We start from the raw sequence: 18040 nt of genomic DNA, 5'->3' as shown, positions 1-18040 counted from the left end.
TGATTAGCTGAATTCCATTTCATAAATCAGTATGTTAAACAATTTGTCCAAGTTTACATGTTAGCGACTAGCAGAGCCTGGATTTGAACTGCATCCTACCCCATTAGCACGGGAGGCATACCTGGGCCTGCCTGAGTGCAGGATTGGCAGGCAGGGGCCTGGCAGGGCCGCTAGGTGCGCGTGGGGCCTGGTGGAGAGGTGGGAGCACTCGCCGAGGTGACTGGGGATGAGGGACGGCTCGAGTGTTGAGGGGCCTGCTGATGTCAATCTTCTGGCTTTGCAGTAATGGCCTGTCCTGCATGGTCAAAGTAGAGAGTCAGTTCTGATGGACTTCACTCCCTGAGGAAAGAACAACCTTAACTAGTCTACGACCAGTGGGGAGGGGAAGTCCACGGTGTCCATATGAAGGACTGTATTTATTTATTTACACCTCAAAATTCTAAAGGAAGCATCCCTTACATCTGAAATGGAGAGATGATTTTTATATAGATTAAAACAAACAAACAAGCAAACATTAAGAACCAAACTGGTGACAGTAGCATTTGGAAGGCTGAGGTAGGAGGACTGAGAATTTGAAGCTAGTGTTTGTTAAATAGAAGATTCTACCTCAATCGATCGATCGACCAATCTTCAAGCTGGTTTAAGTAACAAACAGATGAAATAACCTGAAGTACCAAGTATGAAGACACAGACTGGATCATGAGAACATGAAGGAGGAGGCATGGGCTCAGTGTGCATACGCTAAGGGTAATGCGAGAACTACCTGCCCCGGAGGTGAGGTGCTCATCTCTGGACAAGCTTCCCTCGTGTTCGGAAGGAGGACCAGAGCAGGTGCAGCATGACCTGGCACCCCATATTCTTTCTTTTTATAAATAACTTTACTGAGGTATGATTGATACCCAGTTAATTCAATTAAGTGATTGTTTTTCTTTACTCGGCTTTTTTTTTTTTTAAACCTATCCATGTTTATGTGATTTGAACCGAAGATGCTTTTCCTGTACTGGGATTATAGGTATGGGCCACTATGCCTGGATTGACTGATGTTCATACCCATGGAACTATTATAGCAATTATGACAAGGTCTTTATCACCCAAAAGAGCTTCCTTGCCACTTTTGCCTCTGTACCGCCCTTCCCCTCCCCCCCAGACCTTGGCATCCTCTTTGTAGCATTCTAAATGGGTTTTTATGTTTTAAAGTTGCATAGAAATGGCACTGTAGAGTCTCTGCTCCTTTTCTGCCTGGGTTCTCTGGCTGGGAATGGCTACTTTGAGCTTTACCCCCGAGGTCATGCGAGTCGGTGGCTGGCTCTGCCTTCTTGCTGAGTAGCAACCACTGTGTAATATGCCACTGTTAATCCTTTCACCTGCTGATAGACCTTTGGGTCATTTCCAGTGTTTAGATCTTGCTTTTGGTTCCCATAAAACACACCTTTGTAGCTGGCGGGTCCAGGTTTGGAGACGAAGGGAGGCACATTTACTGGGAGCGATGGCTTCCCATTTAGAAGCCCAACCTCTACTTTTTAGACCAAGAGAAGTAAAACAGTGCATTGCCTGCTGCATTGGTGATAATATTCTTTTCAGTTATTTCTCATGTTGTGGCACCTATCTTGTTCCCTGTTTTAATTTGTCTGAGTTTGCCTCAGTCAGACATTGCTTTGCTATGACAGAGTGCCTGGATGAGCGGCTTAGTAAGGCGAAATTAATGGCTTCAGAGGTTCAGTCCACAGTTGCCTGGCCCCATGCCCTTAGGTAGAACAGCAGGATAGAAGTGTGTGCAGAACCATTGGATGGACAGGTAAAGGAAGGGAGGAAGTGACAGGGGACCAGTACAGCCTTCAAATCCCCTCTTCCTGCCTTGGGACTGACCTCCTTCCAGGAGGGTTGACTTCCTGAAGTTTCCCCCACATCAGCAAATGGCATCACCACCCAGAGGCCAGTGCTGAACTCATATCCAAACCATAATGGAGTTCAATATTTAAGAATTCTTGTGGATAAGCAAAACAGTGAGGCATCGGGCAAACACTGGATACCCAAGGACAAGGATATAGCTTTTTAAAAGAATGGAGTAGGCATGGATTCCACAGTTCTCAGCAACACTTAGGTCAGCAGAACTTAGACCCAGGCCAGAAAGCTCACCTAGGCACAGCTGGTGACCCCTGGAAACAGGAGTCTGCTCTGGCTGCATTCCCACTGTGGCTGCTGAGAGCCTGGCAGGTCTAGATCACTGCAGAGATTGACTTGGTTTTTATCCAAACACAACACAATATGGGGACATTGATTGCCTTATGAGAACCTTTTAGGGACCTCAGATGATTCCTCTGGGGACTGTCTCTGGGCCCTGACCATTACAGGGGCAGTGAGGTATGGCTGAACCAAGTGTGCTGACTAAACATTTCACAGGCATGATGGAGCCCTGTTTTCCCAGGCAACCTTGTTATGTAAAACTCCATGCCTTTACAGGACAATACGTCCTTGTGTGACCTACCTTGGGGGTGTTGGGATGTGGTGGCCGGCTCATCAGCAGGCCTTTTCCGAGGGTGGGGTGAGCCTGGCCAAGGTGAGAACCACTGGGTGTCCGAGAAGGGTGCACACACCTGTAAGGCAACCCAACATTTGCTAAGCAAGGGTTAGTCCTCCTTGCTACAATTCCTCATATCCTGTTCCTGCTGATGTGTGTGTGTGTGTGTGTGTCTGTATCTATATATCTCCATGGCCAATCATGCAGGGGGAAAAAAGCTCTAACATGCCTATGAGTTGAACATGAATGCTAACCTCTGCTCTCCGACCACTGGCCTATCAAACTAGCTAACCGAAGATCATAGAGACTTAGCTGGGGGTGCACAGGGGCTGTTTCTCATGAAGCTGGCCTTTCAGCAATAGTCTCTCAGCACATTGGGGCCCAAAGCCCTGCCATCTGAGGAACACATTCCAGGGTCCACATGCCTTGTTAAAAATGCTAACGCAAAGATGAGAGCAGACCCATCCATGGAATTCACCAGCACCCTGCTTATTTATGTAATGGACGGCACAGGGTTTGAAGGGAGAGTCAAAGAGACAGCTGGCCCGGCAGACATTTACAAAAGCCAAACAAACCAAATCAACCCAAAGACCCAGTGTTACTATCCAGAAAATCTGCCTCCCTCCCTGGCTGAGGGTGACGCGGCGAGAAGCCATCGTATCTTGAGAGGACATACCTCAGCTTTTCTATGGTGGTTTTCTTATGTGTGAACAGCAGACGCATCAAGGTCTTCCTTTTGAGATACACCACACATCCAGCGGCCAGCAGACACAGGATGCTCACCAGGATCCCTACAGTCAAGCCCTGGTTATCTGAAACAAAACACATTTGGCTCAGGGGAGGAGGCCGTTCCAATAAAATACAGAAGACATCGCACTGTGACATTTATGGCAGAGCAAGCTCTAAAGGAACAAACAGAACCACTGCACGTAAATCCCTGAATGACATCCTAATAAATTAGTCTCTCTTCAAAGGTCGTGCTGGAGTTCTGGTCCATGCCACCATTATTCATCTGTGACAGCTGAGAACTTGCTAGTGCAGGGACATGGTCTGGTAGGTGGGACCCTGGTTGGACCACACAGATTCCGCTAGGCAGAGTGGACTCTGGAGCCACACAAAGTAGCAGGGGACCATCTTATCAGGATTGGGGGCTCCCCAAAGGTCGTCTTCGACCCCTCCCCACATCTCCTTGATTCTAGGCTGCTTTCACACTCCAGTTGGAATTTACTTTTATCTGTCATCCCTTTATCTGTTCTTGATTGAGACTTCATCTTGGGGCATCTCAAATTAGAGAACGAGAAAAGAAAAAAAAAACCCAGCACCCTAAATGAAGTTACCCTGGATTTGGTTTCTGTCTGTTAAGGACTTAATACTGCCTTTGGGGGCAAGCTCCTTATTGTTGGGAGAATGCCCGTGTATGCTTCATGAAATTTTACCTGTGGGGCTGAGGCTGCGCCCGTAGCTCAGTTCATAGAGTGTATAGCTAACGTTTAGGAAGCTCTAAGTTTGATCTCCAGAACCCCACAAACCAGATGTGATGGTGCACACACCTGTGATCCTAGCACTTGGGAAGTAGAGGCAGGAGGATTAAAAGCTCCAGGCTATCCTTGGCTACAGAGCAAATTTCAAGCTAGTTTGAGATTTAAAAAAAAAATAGTATTTTTTTCCTTTTGTAATTTGATGCCGTTTTATTTAGCACATGTGAGTAGGAGAACACGTAATCCATCAGGCTACCTCCTGACTGCAGCGATAGCCAGAGGCAATCTGGGAGGTGCTAGGAATCACAGGAGGCTTCCTTGGAAGCTCATCAGAACGGTGAAGTCCTGGGGAACAGGGAGCCCTTAACTAGCCTGTATGTCGACCAGGGATGTTCAGGTCGAGTTGCATACCCTAGGTGTTCAACAGTCCCTGTAGACTGTTGGGGAGCAAGATTTACCCTCTTCCTGTCTCCCTTCAGCACTCAGTTACTGCTAATCCAAGTAGCAGCTGCCCCAGCTCTGGGCACAATGTCTTGGCACCCACCCTGTTCTGTACTTTGTCCTCAACCAATGAGTCCTATGGGGTCTACCAGTACTGTCTTCCTCCAGCCATCTGCATGTCTGGAAGGGTACCGTTGCTGGGTTCTTGTCAACTGGCATTCCTCCTAGGCTTAGTAGCAGCCCTGAGCTTCAGCTAAACTCTGTTGCCTCATCTAAGTAAAAAATGACCAGCAAGAATCTCAAGAGGGAATTTTCAATCCCTTGCATCAACCTTACATCTTAAAGTGATCCAATCAAAGTCCTGCCAGACCCTTAAGTGGCATCAGAATTGCCTGTTGCCATAGATAGCAGTACCATCTGCTGAGCTGTCCAGCCAGTGTTCCAGGAAGTATCATGACTCTACTGTCCAATCTGTATCCTGGGAGTTGTGACTGTTATCCTGTCCTGCCTCACCCTGTCCCCAGGCCTTGGCACAGCCAGTTCTCTGTATTTGCAATCTCTCTATAGATGACTCTTTTCTGAGACAGGGTCTCATAGAGTCCAGGATGGCCTGGAATTTGCTATGTAGCCTAGGATAGCCTTGAACTCCTGATCCTCCTGGCTCTCTATATTCCCACTGCTAGGATGACAGGTATGTCATTCTGGGGATTAAATTTAGAGCAGTGGTTCTCAACCTTCCCAAGGCTACATGTCCTTACTACAGTTCCTCATAATTGTGGTGACCCCAAGCCATAAAATTATTTTCACTGCCTCATAACTGTAATTTGCTATTGTTATGAATCATAATGTAAATATCTGATCTACAGATGTTCTTTTTTATTTTTAAAACAATCTTATTTTACATATCAATTCCAGTTCCCTCTCCCTCCCTTCCTCCTGCTTCCCCCACTCCCATCTACTCCTTAGAGAGTCAACGAAGGCTGTCACATCATGGGAGGCAGGACCAAGGCCCTCCCTGCTGTATCTAGGCTGAGGAAGGTATCCCTCCATAGGGAATGGGCTCCAAAGAGCCAGGTCAAGCACTAGGAATTGCAGATGTTCTTAGGTGAGCTCCACGAAAGGGTCACTCAAACCCAAAGGGTCATGACCCACTGAGCTAGGGCCTCATGCACCCTAGATAAACACCCAATTGACTAGGCTCCAACCTTAGCCCTCTCAGGGATTTTCTTATCTCTGCTTCTCCAATGCTGGGATTGCAAACATGCACTATCACGCTCAACTTCTCCTGTGGGTTCTGTGGATCCACACTCAAGTATAAGTGGCTGGCACTTTAGCAGCTGAGCCTTCTCTAGTGGTGACCATTCTCTTTATTAAGAGGTAGCTGTCATACTTTTGCTGTTCTTGTTTGTCCCCCCCCCCCCCCCCCCCCCCGTGCTATCACTCCTCTGTCCAGAGTTTTAAAATGCTCTGGGTGGCAGCACACAAAAGCAACCCTTTACAAAATCCTTCGATATGCCAGTGACATTCATACGCACTTGGTAGTGCACTGTGGCCATTGCCTTAGCTGGGAAAAGTGCCACAGGGAGAGAAAATGGCCAACACAATGCCTTACCTGCATTGAGGGGGAGCCAGCATTTAGAACCTGAAAGGTTCAGGCTGGGCCAGAGGCACTCAGAGTCCTATTGTGGGGACCCCTGCCCAGTACCCACGGCCTTAAGCAGCTCAGCATCCCCTCCCAGCGATGCCGAGGCTCCACTCACCTGCTTGCCGGATGGGCCCACTATCTGTGCTTCCTCCAAAACCAAACTTGTCACAGAAGGGAGGGGCCCAGTGGGCCTCACAGTGGCAGTTCTTCCTGTTGTTACACACCTTTGGGGCAGAAGGGGAGAAAAACATCCAGAGGGGACAGAGTCAGGACACACAAGACCAGGGTACTCTGCCAGATCCCCTCAGCAACACATGTAGACTCGGTAAATGCGAGACCGAGAGACAGCATCGCACCAGTGGAGAGGAGAATGCTCAGGAGCTGCTGTTGACAGCCGGCTCCCCTTTCCTGGTCTCCCCAGGAAAGCTGTGGAGCTGCCCTTCTCGGTGGTTAGGGGAACCCACTTAGGGACACAGAATCAGAAGACCATGCATAAATTTGTCTTCTCTGGGAGGCTCAGGGAGGATTCAGCAGTCTGGGGTGGGGAAGTAGGTCTGCAGCTGGACCTCTTATTTCTGATGCCCATGGAAGTGTGCAGGGGTCTGGCAACATTCCTGGGAGTCCACTGTTGTTCCCAAATGCCCGTTCTTTCGTTCTTTCTCTCAGCCCCTTGTGGCTATTACCTGGCTCCCTGTCACAATATATGATAGGCAAAGACAGCGGAAGTGTTCCTTGCGAAGAAGATGGCAGGAAAGGGTGCCTTTGCCCTTGTTGGTCCTGTTCATCTACTCGCCAAGGGTCACCCACAGTGGTTCCTCTGCTTGGATCCACTGTTGATGTTTACATAGCTCACCAAACTGGATATAAACCAATTGATCTTGAGTGTGAAAAACGGAAGATTTTCTTTCTTTTTTTTTTGCGACAGGGTCTCATGCATTCCAGGCTGGCTTTGAACTAGCTATATGGGTAAGAGTGGCTTTGAATTTCTGAGTCTCCTGCCTCCACCTTCTGAGTGCTGAGAGATTCTAGGTGTGCCTCACCATCCCTAGTTTATGAGGTATTGGAGATCAAACTCAGAGCTTTGCACATGCTCAGTAAACACTCCACCAACTGAGCTACAAGCTACATGGCTTGTTTTCTGAAAAGGAGGCTAAGCTTTGGGAACATTGAACATAAGTCCACCTGACAGTTTAGGGAGAGGCAGGACAGTGGTAGGATGACTGGGGAGAGCTGCCCAGATCAAGGACTGTGAGCCCATATGACTGTCTGGTATCTGCATTTCCCTTCCATCTAAACACTGCAAATTATAGGCGATGAATTTCTTGGTGGCTCGCTTGTTGTGTGGAAGTCAGTGGAACTGGTAAACAACTCTAGGGCCTGCATAAAAACACTGGGGTCAAATATGCCTGAGTATTTGAAGGCAAACAAAACATTTGCAGCCTGTGTTTTGCTTGTAATGGTTCCCTGCTCTAACTGGCTTCTGTGAAGGATCCAAGCACTTGTCTAGTTGCTTCCTCTGTGGAGACAAACAGTCAATGGAGCCTGCGGGAAGCAGGGATGTTTTCTAGGACACTCCTGTTAATCAGGGTTTTTTCTTTTGCAGAGCACCTGTGGCCACCGAGTTGCAGAGTTCTTTCTAAGGGTTGTAAGGAATGGATTAACGCAATTCTTTTGTTTTAGTGATGAGGCAAGGCTCACATGGCAGGGTTGTATATCCACCATAAGCTGGGCTGGTCGAAAGCGAGTGGGACAGACTGCTCTCTAGTGTCTGTGGTACTTCCTCGATACCTGGCAAAGGTGCTGCAGCTGGCAGACCACCCAGGAGACTCACACCCTGCCTGGTGTGGGTGATCTTAGCTTGAGGCAGGAATTTGCAGTCCAGATTCCCTACTTGGAGTTACTAGTGGTGAGCCTGGTCTCATCATAGAGGGATTGGGTCAGCTACCTGTAGTAAAATGTCTTAGTTTCTTTTGGATGCTGTAATAAAATACCCTGAAACAATAAACTTGAAGAAGAAAGAGTTAATTTTGGCTCACAGTCCCAAGTGCACCATGGATGGGAGTCATGGAGACAGGAGCTTGAAACAGGTGCTCACATCATGTGCACAGTCAAGAATTTGAGAGCCATGAATTCTGTGCTCAGCTCACTTTCTCCTTTTTATATAGTCTAGAATCCCAGCCCAGGGAATGATGCTACCCACACTGGGCATGGTTTCCACCTCAGTTAACCTAGGAAGGTAATCTTCCACAGGTATGCCCATAGGTCCATCTTCCAGGTGACTCTAGATCTCACAAAGTTCACAATTGAGATGAACTACCACACAGAACTGTAGCTGGCTATTCCAAATCAGCATGTCCCCACAGGTCTCACAAAGACAGGCCTCTGCCCTACTTTCTCTGAGCGAGCAAGGTAACTATGGACACTTCCTCACTATCACACTGGCCTTGGCATCATCGTGAAAACGAAAGGGCCAGGCTTGTTCATCTACTGCCATTAGAGAGGAATCTATAATCCAATGAAGACATGAAGAGATTCCGTTTGATACTGAGTCAGCTGAACAGAACATCAACGTGCCTGTCTGAGGCGGCCCGGCAATCTGTCATGGTTACAGCATGGTGGTGATTTTGCAAAGACCTCCATAATCCCAAGTGTCTAGATAGTCTAAAAATACAATTTAGAGCCTGGTTTATGTAGAAAAGCTCCAGGAGGACAAATGAGCCACTGGTGCAACTAATCAAGATTAATATAATCCCACTGGAAAAAAAAATGAACTGCATCAGGAAAACGAAATTGCGTTGTAAACAATTAGAGTCCTTTTCTTCCCTAAAGCTTCTCAGAACTCAGCGGCATGTGGTAGTCAAAACCCATGGCAAGGGCATTCAAGAACACGTGCTCGGTAGATCTGATGTCCTCATTTTAATCCCTTTTGCAAGTATCTTGGTTGAGACATATTTGGGCTGTTGGGAGCAAGAGGGACAGCCCTGCTTGAAATGCTAATGCGGGCCCTTCGTGGAGCAAGGTTAGCTTCGAAATTACTTTGAAGATGACAAAATTCTTTCTTTATAACACAGAATGTTAATTCAAAAGATAATTACCTCTCAATCTGATTTTCTTTGTTAAATGAAAGTGACATTTCTCCTGCTATGTAAAGGTCAGAGCCAGTTAATGCCTCTGGAAGAAAATGTTGAGGAGGTGCTCACTGTCTACTATAACTTTTACAAAGCTACAGGAGAGATGTTGGAGGGGCTGGAGAGATGGCTCAGTGGTTAAGAGCACTTGATGCTCTTGCAGAGGACCTGGGTTTGGTCCTAGCATCACATGGTGGCTCACAATCTGTAACTCTAGTTCTGGGGACTCTGACCCTCTCTTTGGCCTTTGTAGGCACCAGTGCGCTCTCTCTCTCTCTCTCTCTCTCTCTCTCTCTCTCTCTCTCTCACACACACACACACACACACAGGCAAAACATTCATGCATATAAAATAAATCCATCAGAAAAGCTGCAAACTATTAGTGCTGTGGGCTGGCTGAGTGGAGGTGGCAAATCCTACTTACCCCTCGGCCATGGCACTGCATTGCACACTTGTGAACCCCAAAGACGCTGACATTCTGACATCGACGATTGAGGCAGATCTGTGGGAGACACAGCACATGCCTCAGTACCTCTGCTCCCCACCCTTACACAGGCACACGAAACAGAGAAAGCAGGGGGTCTTGACAGATGGCTCTGTTGGCAACATATTTGCTGTGCAAACCTAAGGACCCGAGTTCAATTCCCAGAGCCCATGTAAAAACAAAAACGGAAACAGAAACCCAAGCATGGTCGTGTGTGCTGGTGGAGAAAGGTGAATCTCTGGAGCTTGCTGGACATCCTAACTAGCAGCCCTGGGTTCCAGTGAGAGACTGTTATTAAAAACAAGTGGATGTCACTTGACAAGAGACCAGAGGTTGACCTCTGGCTGCCGCAGGTCACAGACAAACATGGACACACCCTCCATACATAACATGAAAGAGAAAGCAATGAAAACTTGGAGAAGGCTCTCATTTTCGTGAGCATGGATGGAGCATAATAACTTGTGTTGTTAACCCCAGATATGGCTATCGGGGTAGGATCTGACACTTGTCCAATGTGAACAGTATTGATTGAGCTCTTTTATATCGAGAAGATGGTTTCAGTGGAAGTGAGAACTTAACTGATTTTCTTAAGAGTTTTGCGTAGGGCTTTGGGGGTCACTAGTGACACAAAGAATCCACAGGGATGCTCCCCAGGGCACTGTTTATCTAGGCACTGTAGAGGCTCCTATTTGCTGCATGGCCTTGGCTAGTTGGAAGTGGTTGTCTCTGTCAGCAGTGCTCAGCCACCCACACTCATATCTGCACACGTGCCCATATATAAACCAGTGTGGCCAAACTCAAAAATCCTGCTTCTTCCTTTAAAATTTTTGGTTTTGTTTTTAACTCCAAAAGCATCTCAGCCTTCCTCCTCCCTGTTCTCCCAAAGGACCCCCTTCTGTCTCTCAGCTGACCCCCACTCTGTGCCCCTCCTTTCTCTACAGAGTCTCTGAAGATGCCGCTGACTTCCCACTTTGCCCAGGCTAGAACAGGCCCCCAAGAGCTCTGCCACTTCCCCAAAGCAAGATGCTCCACTGCCTTGTTTCTTGTGTTTCTTTCTGAGGTCAGTTCCTGGCAAGAGGTCCCCCTGAAGCCCAGGGGAAGAAATACTTTCTCCTAAAGGGAGAAAACAAACCCCAGGTCTCCTAATTCGTTTCTCAAAGGTCAGACTGGGACTTCAGAGTGGCTGACTTTTTCTTTTAAGTACAAAGAGTTGGATTCCAGAGACCATATTCTGAGGAGCTTTAGGAAGATCAACTGGTCCCCTCCCCTAGTTCCTAAGCAGGCTCTTCCGTGGCTGTGCTCCAGACTTACATTAGGATGCAAGTGAGAACTGGGTTCTTACTTTTCCTTCTGCACACTTTGTTCCTGAGAGCACAAGCCCTGGATCTGGCATGTCATCGCCCAAGTACACATGGGTCCCCCGGCACAGAATCCGACCTCCTTCCTGCTGTGGGATATTTGTTTCTATGGAAACGGCATTGGTACCAATGACTGGTCGACTGGCGCCACCTTGACACTGGATTTTTCCACACTTGGCATCTCTGGAAGGGTAAGAATACACAAGCTCAGAACAGGGCCAGTGTGGGGTGGCCTCTGCCATGTGTATGGGCTCAGCGCCACGGTGGCAGGGAATGTGGCCTCATACCTCATCTCGCATTTGACGAAGGCGCTCTTGGAGTCTTTGCCACAGTTGCCATAAGGATCCCCTGCGGAGTTCACTCTCTCGAAGCAGATGCCAGGGGCTGGTTTAGCACCTGGAACAGAAGAACAACGGCACCTTCCTCGTTGCTGCTTCTGATTTCCTCTGAGCAGCACTGGGCTTTGGGGATAAGGAGAAGGGTATTCCATGTGTGGAGAAGTGGCACGCTGTACCCAGATGGCTCAGGAGGGGGCTGCTGCCAACCTGGAGGACCTACAGCTGGCATCCTTTCCTGGCCCAGCCCACTCATTTTTCTGTGTTGTGCTGTAGGCTTCGATTTGGGACCCAAGGCATGCGCAGACTCTCAAGAGATTAGGCTGGACTGTATAATCGGATCTGGTCAGGAGCAGGAAGGAGTTGGCTGGCTGGCTGGCTGCAGACAAGGGGAAGCTACTCTCTGTAGCAACATCCCACTCAATTCCGGTGAGAAAAGACAAGCTAGGCAGGCTCCAAGGAGTAGAGATGGCTAGTGTGTGTGTGTGTGTGTGTGTGTGTGTGTGTGTGCGCGCGCGCTGGGGGGTGGGATGGGAAGGTGGGAGGAGGGAGAGTGAGAGGGATGCAGAAATCTTTTGTTTTCAGTCCTAGAGAGCTCCAAGAGTAAGCACCATCTTCAGGGAACGGTCATTTCTGCGTAGATTGTTCTCTGTTCTCTGAGCCAATAGTCAGGGTACACAGCAGGATATGCCCTGATGGTTGTGGATCATGGAGTGACCCCTGTTAAGACCACCTCTTTTTGCCAGAGAATAAGGAATTGAGGGCTAAGGGAGAAAGCTTTGGGGGGCTCTTCTACGGCAGCCTCAAAGGTTGGTAACAGTGAGGGCGTCAGAGGAATGGGGCAGGCCAAACCGAGCCTGGCCATTAGCTCTTGGCCTGCCTCCCCTTCCAGCATCTGGTTTGGACATTTCCCTTCACAGCACTTTCAATGACTAGGAGGTGACTTCCCAAAGCCCGACCTGCCCTATTCTCTGCTCCTAGCTCCAGGGAGTCTCTGTTGGCATTCTAAGGTGATAATGCAATCAAGATTCCAATCAGATTTGGTCCTAGGCCAGGACTTCACCCCTCCTCTGCAACGATACCTATTGTTCTTTAACCTGTGCTGCTCCCTTATCAGCTCCTAGCAGAAATGGCTGCCTTGTTCAATAGCAAAAGCACACAGCTCGCCATTGTCACCCTCTTTCCATGTGAGATAGGCCTGTGCCTGCTTTAGACCTCTGGACTAGTCATCCCATTCCAGACCTTCTGCTTCCTCTTTGTTTGCTTTTTGTTTGTTTTGAAACAGGGTCTTATTATGTAGATCCTCCTGGAACTCATCATGTAGACTGGGTTACCTTTGAACTCACAGACATCCACCTGCCCTTGCCTCCCAAGTGCTGGACCGAAAGGTGTGTGCCACCATACCTGGCACGTTCCTTTCTTTACTCCTAGTAAGCGTTTTAGGCAGGTCTTCTGGAGCTCCTGGCTAAGGCACACCAGCCCCAACCGGAACTAATGCCGTGTTGCAGGAAAAGACCACTTGGTCTCTGCAGCATCACCTTCCCTTTCTCCCATAGAGTCTCATCTCCTTTGCTTGAGTCTGTGTCCACCAGCCCTTTTCTGAAGAACAGCTTGATTGCCTATGATGCTGGTTGCTCCCTGCTTCCTTCTTAGATACTGACCATTGGGCAATACCCGCATAGAGTCTGTGTGTGTCTAGAGGGATTTTCCTCCAACGGAAAGACACTACAGAGAGGCACTAGGTAGTTTTATGCCTTTTTGTTGACCCTTCTCTTCCTAAGAAAGACAAAAACAAATCCCCAAAGATGACATTTAGAGAGGGACTGGATAGATGGCTGGATTGGTAAAGTGATTTTCAGGAGCTGGGTTCAGATCCCCAGTATCCCTGTACAAAGCCAGGTACGCACCCATGATTTCACTGCTGAGGAGGTAGAGACAGGAGGATGCCTACAACCTGCTGGCCATTAGGTCTAACTGAGCTGCTGAGTCCCAGGTTTAGCAAGAGTTTATCTCAGAAAATAAAGACTGGGGATGACATGAGATATCTTGCCCGCATACACAAAAGACATGCATATGAACACACAAACATGCCACCCCCTCCCAAATGACTTGAAAAGAGATGTCAGTTTCTAAGATAACAAGTTTCAAGAAATTTGGCCAATATAGTTTTTTCTCCAGCAGCTTGAACAATACAGGCCGCTGAGATTAACTTTGTGTCTCTACCAGGAAGCGCTGAAGGAGCAGGAGGCTCTGTGTCACAGGTTGCTGCTGACACACGCGTAAGCAGGATGTGTCTCTGTCAATGACCTTAGCAGTGACTTGTGATGAGGCAAAGGAAGTGGAGATGTGGAAGAGGGCAGGGCCATGACTTCCTCTGCTACTGGAAACTGGGAGACAAGAGGCACCTGACCATGGCCCAGACGATTCTCTAGCACACCCTGTACCTTTTCTGTGTTCCTATCTGTGGAGAGCACAGAATGATGTTTCCCCTTCTCCATCCTCCAATAGTCCCAGACTGGCAGTTCCCATCAACACCCCGAAGCTGCTCTTTTAACTGAATGATGGGGGTGGGACGAGAAGGCAAGAAGGAATGAACAGAGCTCCATGAGAAATGCTGGTCCTCATCCAATTGTCTAATGTTTCCTACTATAGAGTCTTTGGGGTGAGGGGATACCCCTTGCAAGAAACAGGGATTTCAAGGCTAAAGATTAAGTTGAATCAAACTTACAATGATGGGAAAGGTTGAAACTTAGTCCAGTTCTCATGCCTCATCTGACTACCTCCAACTTGCAAGGCTGCTTTCTGGGACCAACATGTCCCCAGCTAGAGCTCATGGGCACTTCTTAGCATTGTTCCCTCCAGTGCAGCTCAGCAGCCACACCCTCCCATGGAGTAACTCCCTTTATAGGAGAACCAGTGCAGAGGGGTTGGTTTCCTCTGATGATCTGAAGTGAAATCTGCTTTATTGATAAGAAGTCGCAGTGTAGAAGACATGAGATTGTTTGACGGTTGTGCCTCATGTATCTACTATACTTCTACTTCCGAAAACATTATGTTTTTCTTATAGGAGTACCATTTACATGGTCAGGGAAGTGCTGACTTTCGCATGCAGTGCCAGAGGGATGGACTTTAAGACTCCTTTCTGGCCAGAGCAATCTATCTCACAGGATAGGGTCAATGCTCGTCTAAATGGATCTAGGGCTTCTGGGTCCCTTGGGGCCTTCTTCGGTTTCTCCCTTTTCGTGGAGCTGGTGGGCATAATCCTTGCTCATTTTCCTCTTTCTCTCATGAATCTTCCTTGTATTTACTATATATTGCCTACTGACTGCAAAGAGCAGGATATTCATGAAGAAATGAGCGTAAGGCCAGTGGGCCAGCCTCCTATCTCCAACACTCCCAGAGGCCGCCATTTGTGCTCAGCAAATGAAACACCAGGGCCGTGGACACATCTCCCCAGGGTTCTCTTCTGCAGCTGTGGATTTTCACCTGCTCCCTGGCATCAGATGAAATGCTGTCATGTCGCTCCGCGTAAAGCTGCATGCATGAAGACAGAGGCTTTGCTTTTGGGAAAGAAAAATTGCTGTTTTCTCAGAGGTGAAGTTCAAGTCCGAAAACTGAGAAGCGGGGCAGAGGGATTCTAAATGGGACGCATCTTGACATTCAAAGGATCCATCATCAAGAGAAAGGGATAAAAAGGAAACCAAATCACAGACGACCTTCTGAGCTGACACTCTCAGCCTCTCACTGAGTCCATACGAGGAGTGACACGCTAGTGTTCGGCATGGCTTTTGTATGCCAGCTGCCAGCTGGTGCTTGTCTCTGAGGCAGAATGGTGAAGAATTTGAAAGGTCTTGGCATGTAAGGCATGGCAAAGGGAGAGATGCAGGCACGGCAAAGGCAGGGATGCAGGCACGGCAAAGGCAGAGATGCAGGCTTAAAATCGCTGTGCTTAAAAATTCTGCACTGTGTGTTTTCACGAAGGTGAGAGACTGCACATCTCTCTCTCGTGGACAGAATGGCAACAGTTTTCTTATCGCTCCAGTGCTACATCAATTAAAGCCTTTGAGTTCTTAATAAGGGAACGCTCAGTGCTTGGCCACTAGCAGGAGATAAAGCTGAGGGAGTCTTGACGCTGCTCTGCATTTTAATCGCCACTTTTGGCTTTGAGCACAGTGGCTCACACTTGTAACCGGGTCTGGAAGTTCTCAATGTCATGGTGTCCTCTGAAGAGGAAGTGAAGAGGACAGCGCTTTGAATGAAGCCCCAAGTTTCCTCATTCTGAGCCTCTCCTTGAGACGATCTTCACCTGCAAACACTCTGATCTAGTCCGGGCCAGTCCACTCCTCTCTCTTTGTCAACTCCTGTCACTTAAACCCACAGACAAAGGCACTGACATAAGCAGGTGGCATCTGCCCTTCCATTCTCTCCAAGTCACCTTTGCCTTTTCCAGGGAATGAAGCCCAAATGAACAAATGCCATCATTTCCTTCTCACACGATGGAACAAGGCTTTCCTGGCTCTCCAACAATAGGCCTCTTGGCAAAATATCCTTTCTTCCCCTGGGCAACCATCAGTTACAGTAGGCCATCAGTACATGCAAGGCCCTGAGTGGATTTCAAGTTAATTGGGCTTATTTAAACCGGCCTTGTAGATAAACACTGGATATTTACGATCCCATAAAACTTATCTGGTCAGCTGATGTGGCATAAACCAATGACCGTAGAATCTGGTTACTGACAAGATGGACACTAACAGCAAGTTTGGGGGCCCCTCCAAGGGAAAATCGGTGACTTTTGGCCTGTGGTGATCATGTAACATACCTATGATGTTAACGGTCTCCATCACTAATTAATGTTAATGGTCTCCATCACTAGGCTAGTGGCTCTGGCAGACAGCACTGCTGAAAGGCAATCTTCAGCCTGAGGAAAAACCCCAGCTATATTTTAGCAGGAATAAAGGTCATGCCATGGCAACAGAAAAGCTTCCTGAATATTGAGACTGAACTGGAATAAGAAGCTCAATACCCATTTGAACTGCAGATAATGTTATGTCTGGGATGCCAACATCTAAAATCTTGAGACAGTGAGCTAGGGAGACAGACAGCTCAATGGGCGAAGTATTGGCTATTCTGGCGTGAGGACCTGAGTTCCAATCCCCAGCACCCATGGAAAAAACTTGGCCTGGCTGAACATGCCTGTGATCCCAGCAAGGGAAAGTCGAGACAGGAGGATCCCTGGAACTCCCTGACTGCCAGTCCAGCCAAGCCAGCATTCAGGTTCTTGAGCGACTCTGTCTCAGAAAATAAGGTGGGGAGTGGCTGAGTTCGACACTTGATGCCAAGTCCTGGCCCCAACTTGCACACGCTAACCGCGAGATGTGGTAGAAAATCAGGTTGGAAAAGAAAACTTCCCCAGCCAACAGGGAGAGCTTCAACAATACTACTACTAATAATTAGACCATAAAAAAAAATACAAGTAAATGAACAAACCCCACAGAGGTCTTCTGAAAGTTTGTCCCGCTGCCACTTAGGAGGTGCAGGCACATGCTTTGAATCTTCTCTGCCTTTATTTCTAGGGAGACTTGGAAGCAGGAGGATTTTATTGGAATCTAATGCTGGACTGAGAAAGGCCCATCTCAGAAGGGAATAGCTAGCTGGAAGAAAGGGCTTTATCCGGTCAGCTTTGAATAGCCAGCTCTGAGGCGTGAGTAACAGACACCCTGGATGTAACCGGAGAATTCGATGTGACTCAACAACTTGGCCAGGTCACTGGATACGAAAGGCACAGCCATCCAAGCAATGACTCAAGGAGCCCTAGAGTTCTGAGTGACCCCATTCCCTGGAGGTCGTCTATGACCCTTACACAACATGGTCTAGATCTGGGAGTGGGAAGATGAGACACGGCAAATGTATCCTGGACAAAGGCTTCCTTCCTGAATCATGGAAAGTTCATTTGAACCAACCGCTGCAGCACTCTAAGGCTCTCAGCCCAGCACATCTGGCTGGCCAGGGCCCCAGCCCAGGAAGTCACCTCTGCCCCTGGGGCTACATCCACCCAGGGCAGGGTAAGGGCTTAGTGTAGTTGTAGGGAGGATGGGACAGAGGGAGTCACATCCCGAGAAAAGCATGCAGGGAACAGGCAGTGCATTCCTCTGGCACAAGCAGGCTCTTGAGTCAGCATCTCCTACCCAGCAGGATGTCAGCAAATACTTAACAAATGAGAGAATGAATGACAGACAAGGGTCTCTGCTGCTGTCCAAGTCACAGCTCTACACACACAGAACTAGCTGCACTTCCTGCCTTGGCCCTGCCACCCCGTCGTACCCTCTACCCAATCCTGGATGCTAGAAACACCACCTCTTCCGGATGATGACTGCAGGGCAGTGTCTCTCAGAGTCCTTCAACCTGGCTGCTCGCTACCCTCAATCCAGGCGGTGTCTTTCCTCTCTCCATCGCATCTCGCCTTTCTACAAAGTCTTGAGCATCTCTTGAGAACACACTCACATTGCATTGACTAAAGTTTAGATTTACCAGGTGCCAAGCACCAGGACTGTTGGTACGTGCATTCTACTAGACAGAACAGAGCGTGGACTACAGTAGAGGATGTTACATGCATGGGTAGGTAGGATACTCATTCCACTTCACAGCTGAGATCC

The 18040-nt window shown here is 48.3% G+C and overlaps 1 protein-coding gene across 1 annotated transcript in view; it reads right to left on the bottom strand.

Annotated features, from left to right (window-relative positions):
- Adam12 (ADAM metallopeptidase domain 12) overlaps nucleotides 1-18040 on the bottom strand; it is a 321067-nt gene that overhangs the window by 12411 nt on the left and 290616 nt on the right. The window contains exons 17-23 of the mRNA XM_041666564.1: nucleotides 11340-11448; nucleotides 11037-11235; nucleotides 9635-9712; nucleotides 6198-6306; nucleotides 3195-3330; nucleotides 2486-2594; nucleotides 122-295 (exon numbers count right to left, since the gene is read on the bottom strand). Coding sequence (XP_041522498.1) covers nucleotides 122-295; nucleotides 2486-2594; nucleotides 3195-3330; nucleotides 6198-6306; nucleotides 9635-9712; nucleotides 11037-11235; nucleotides 11340-11448 — 914 coding nt within the window. The remainder of the gene's footprint in view (nucleotides 1-121; nucleotides 296-2485; nucleotides 2595-3194; nucleotides 3331-6197; nucleotides 6307-9634; nucleotides 9713-11036; nucleotides 11236-11339; nucleotides 11449-18040) is intronic.

This window comes from Microtus oregoni, unplaced genomic scaffold, assembly GCF_018167655.1.
Source record: "Microtus oregoni isolate MIOR12 unplaced genomic scaffold, Mior012 000016F_ref0000370, whole genome shotgun sequence".
Taxonomy (NCBI): domain Eukaryota; kingdom Metazoa; phylum Chordata; class Mammalia; order Rodentia; family Cricetidae; genus Microtus; species Microtus oregoni.
This window is presented reverse-complemented; position numbering and strand designations above follow the sequence as displayed.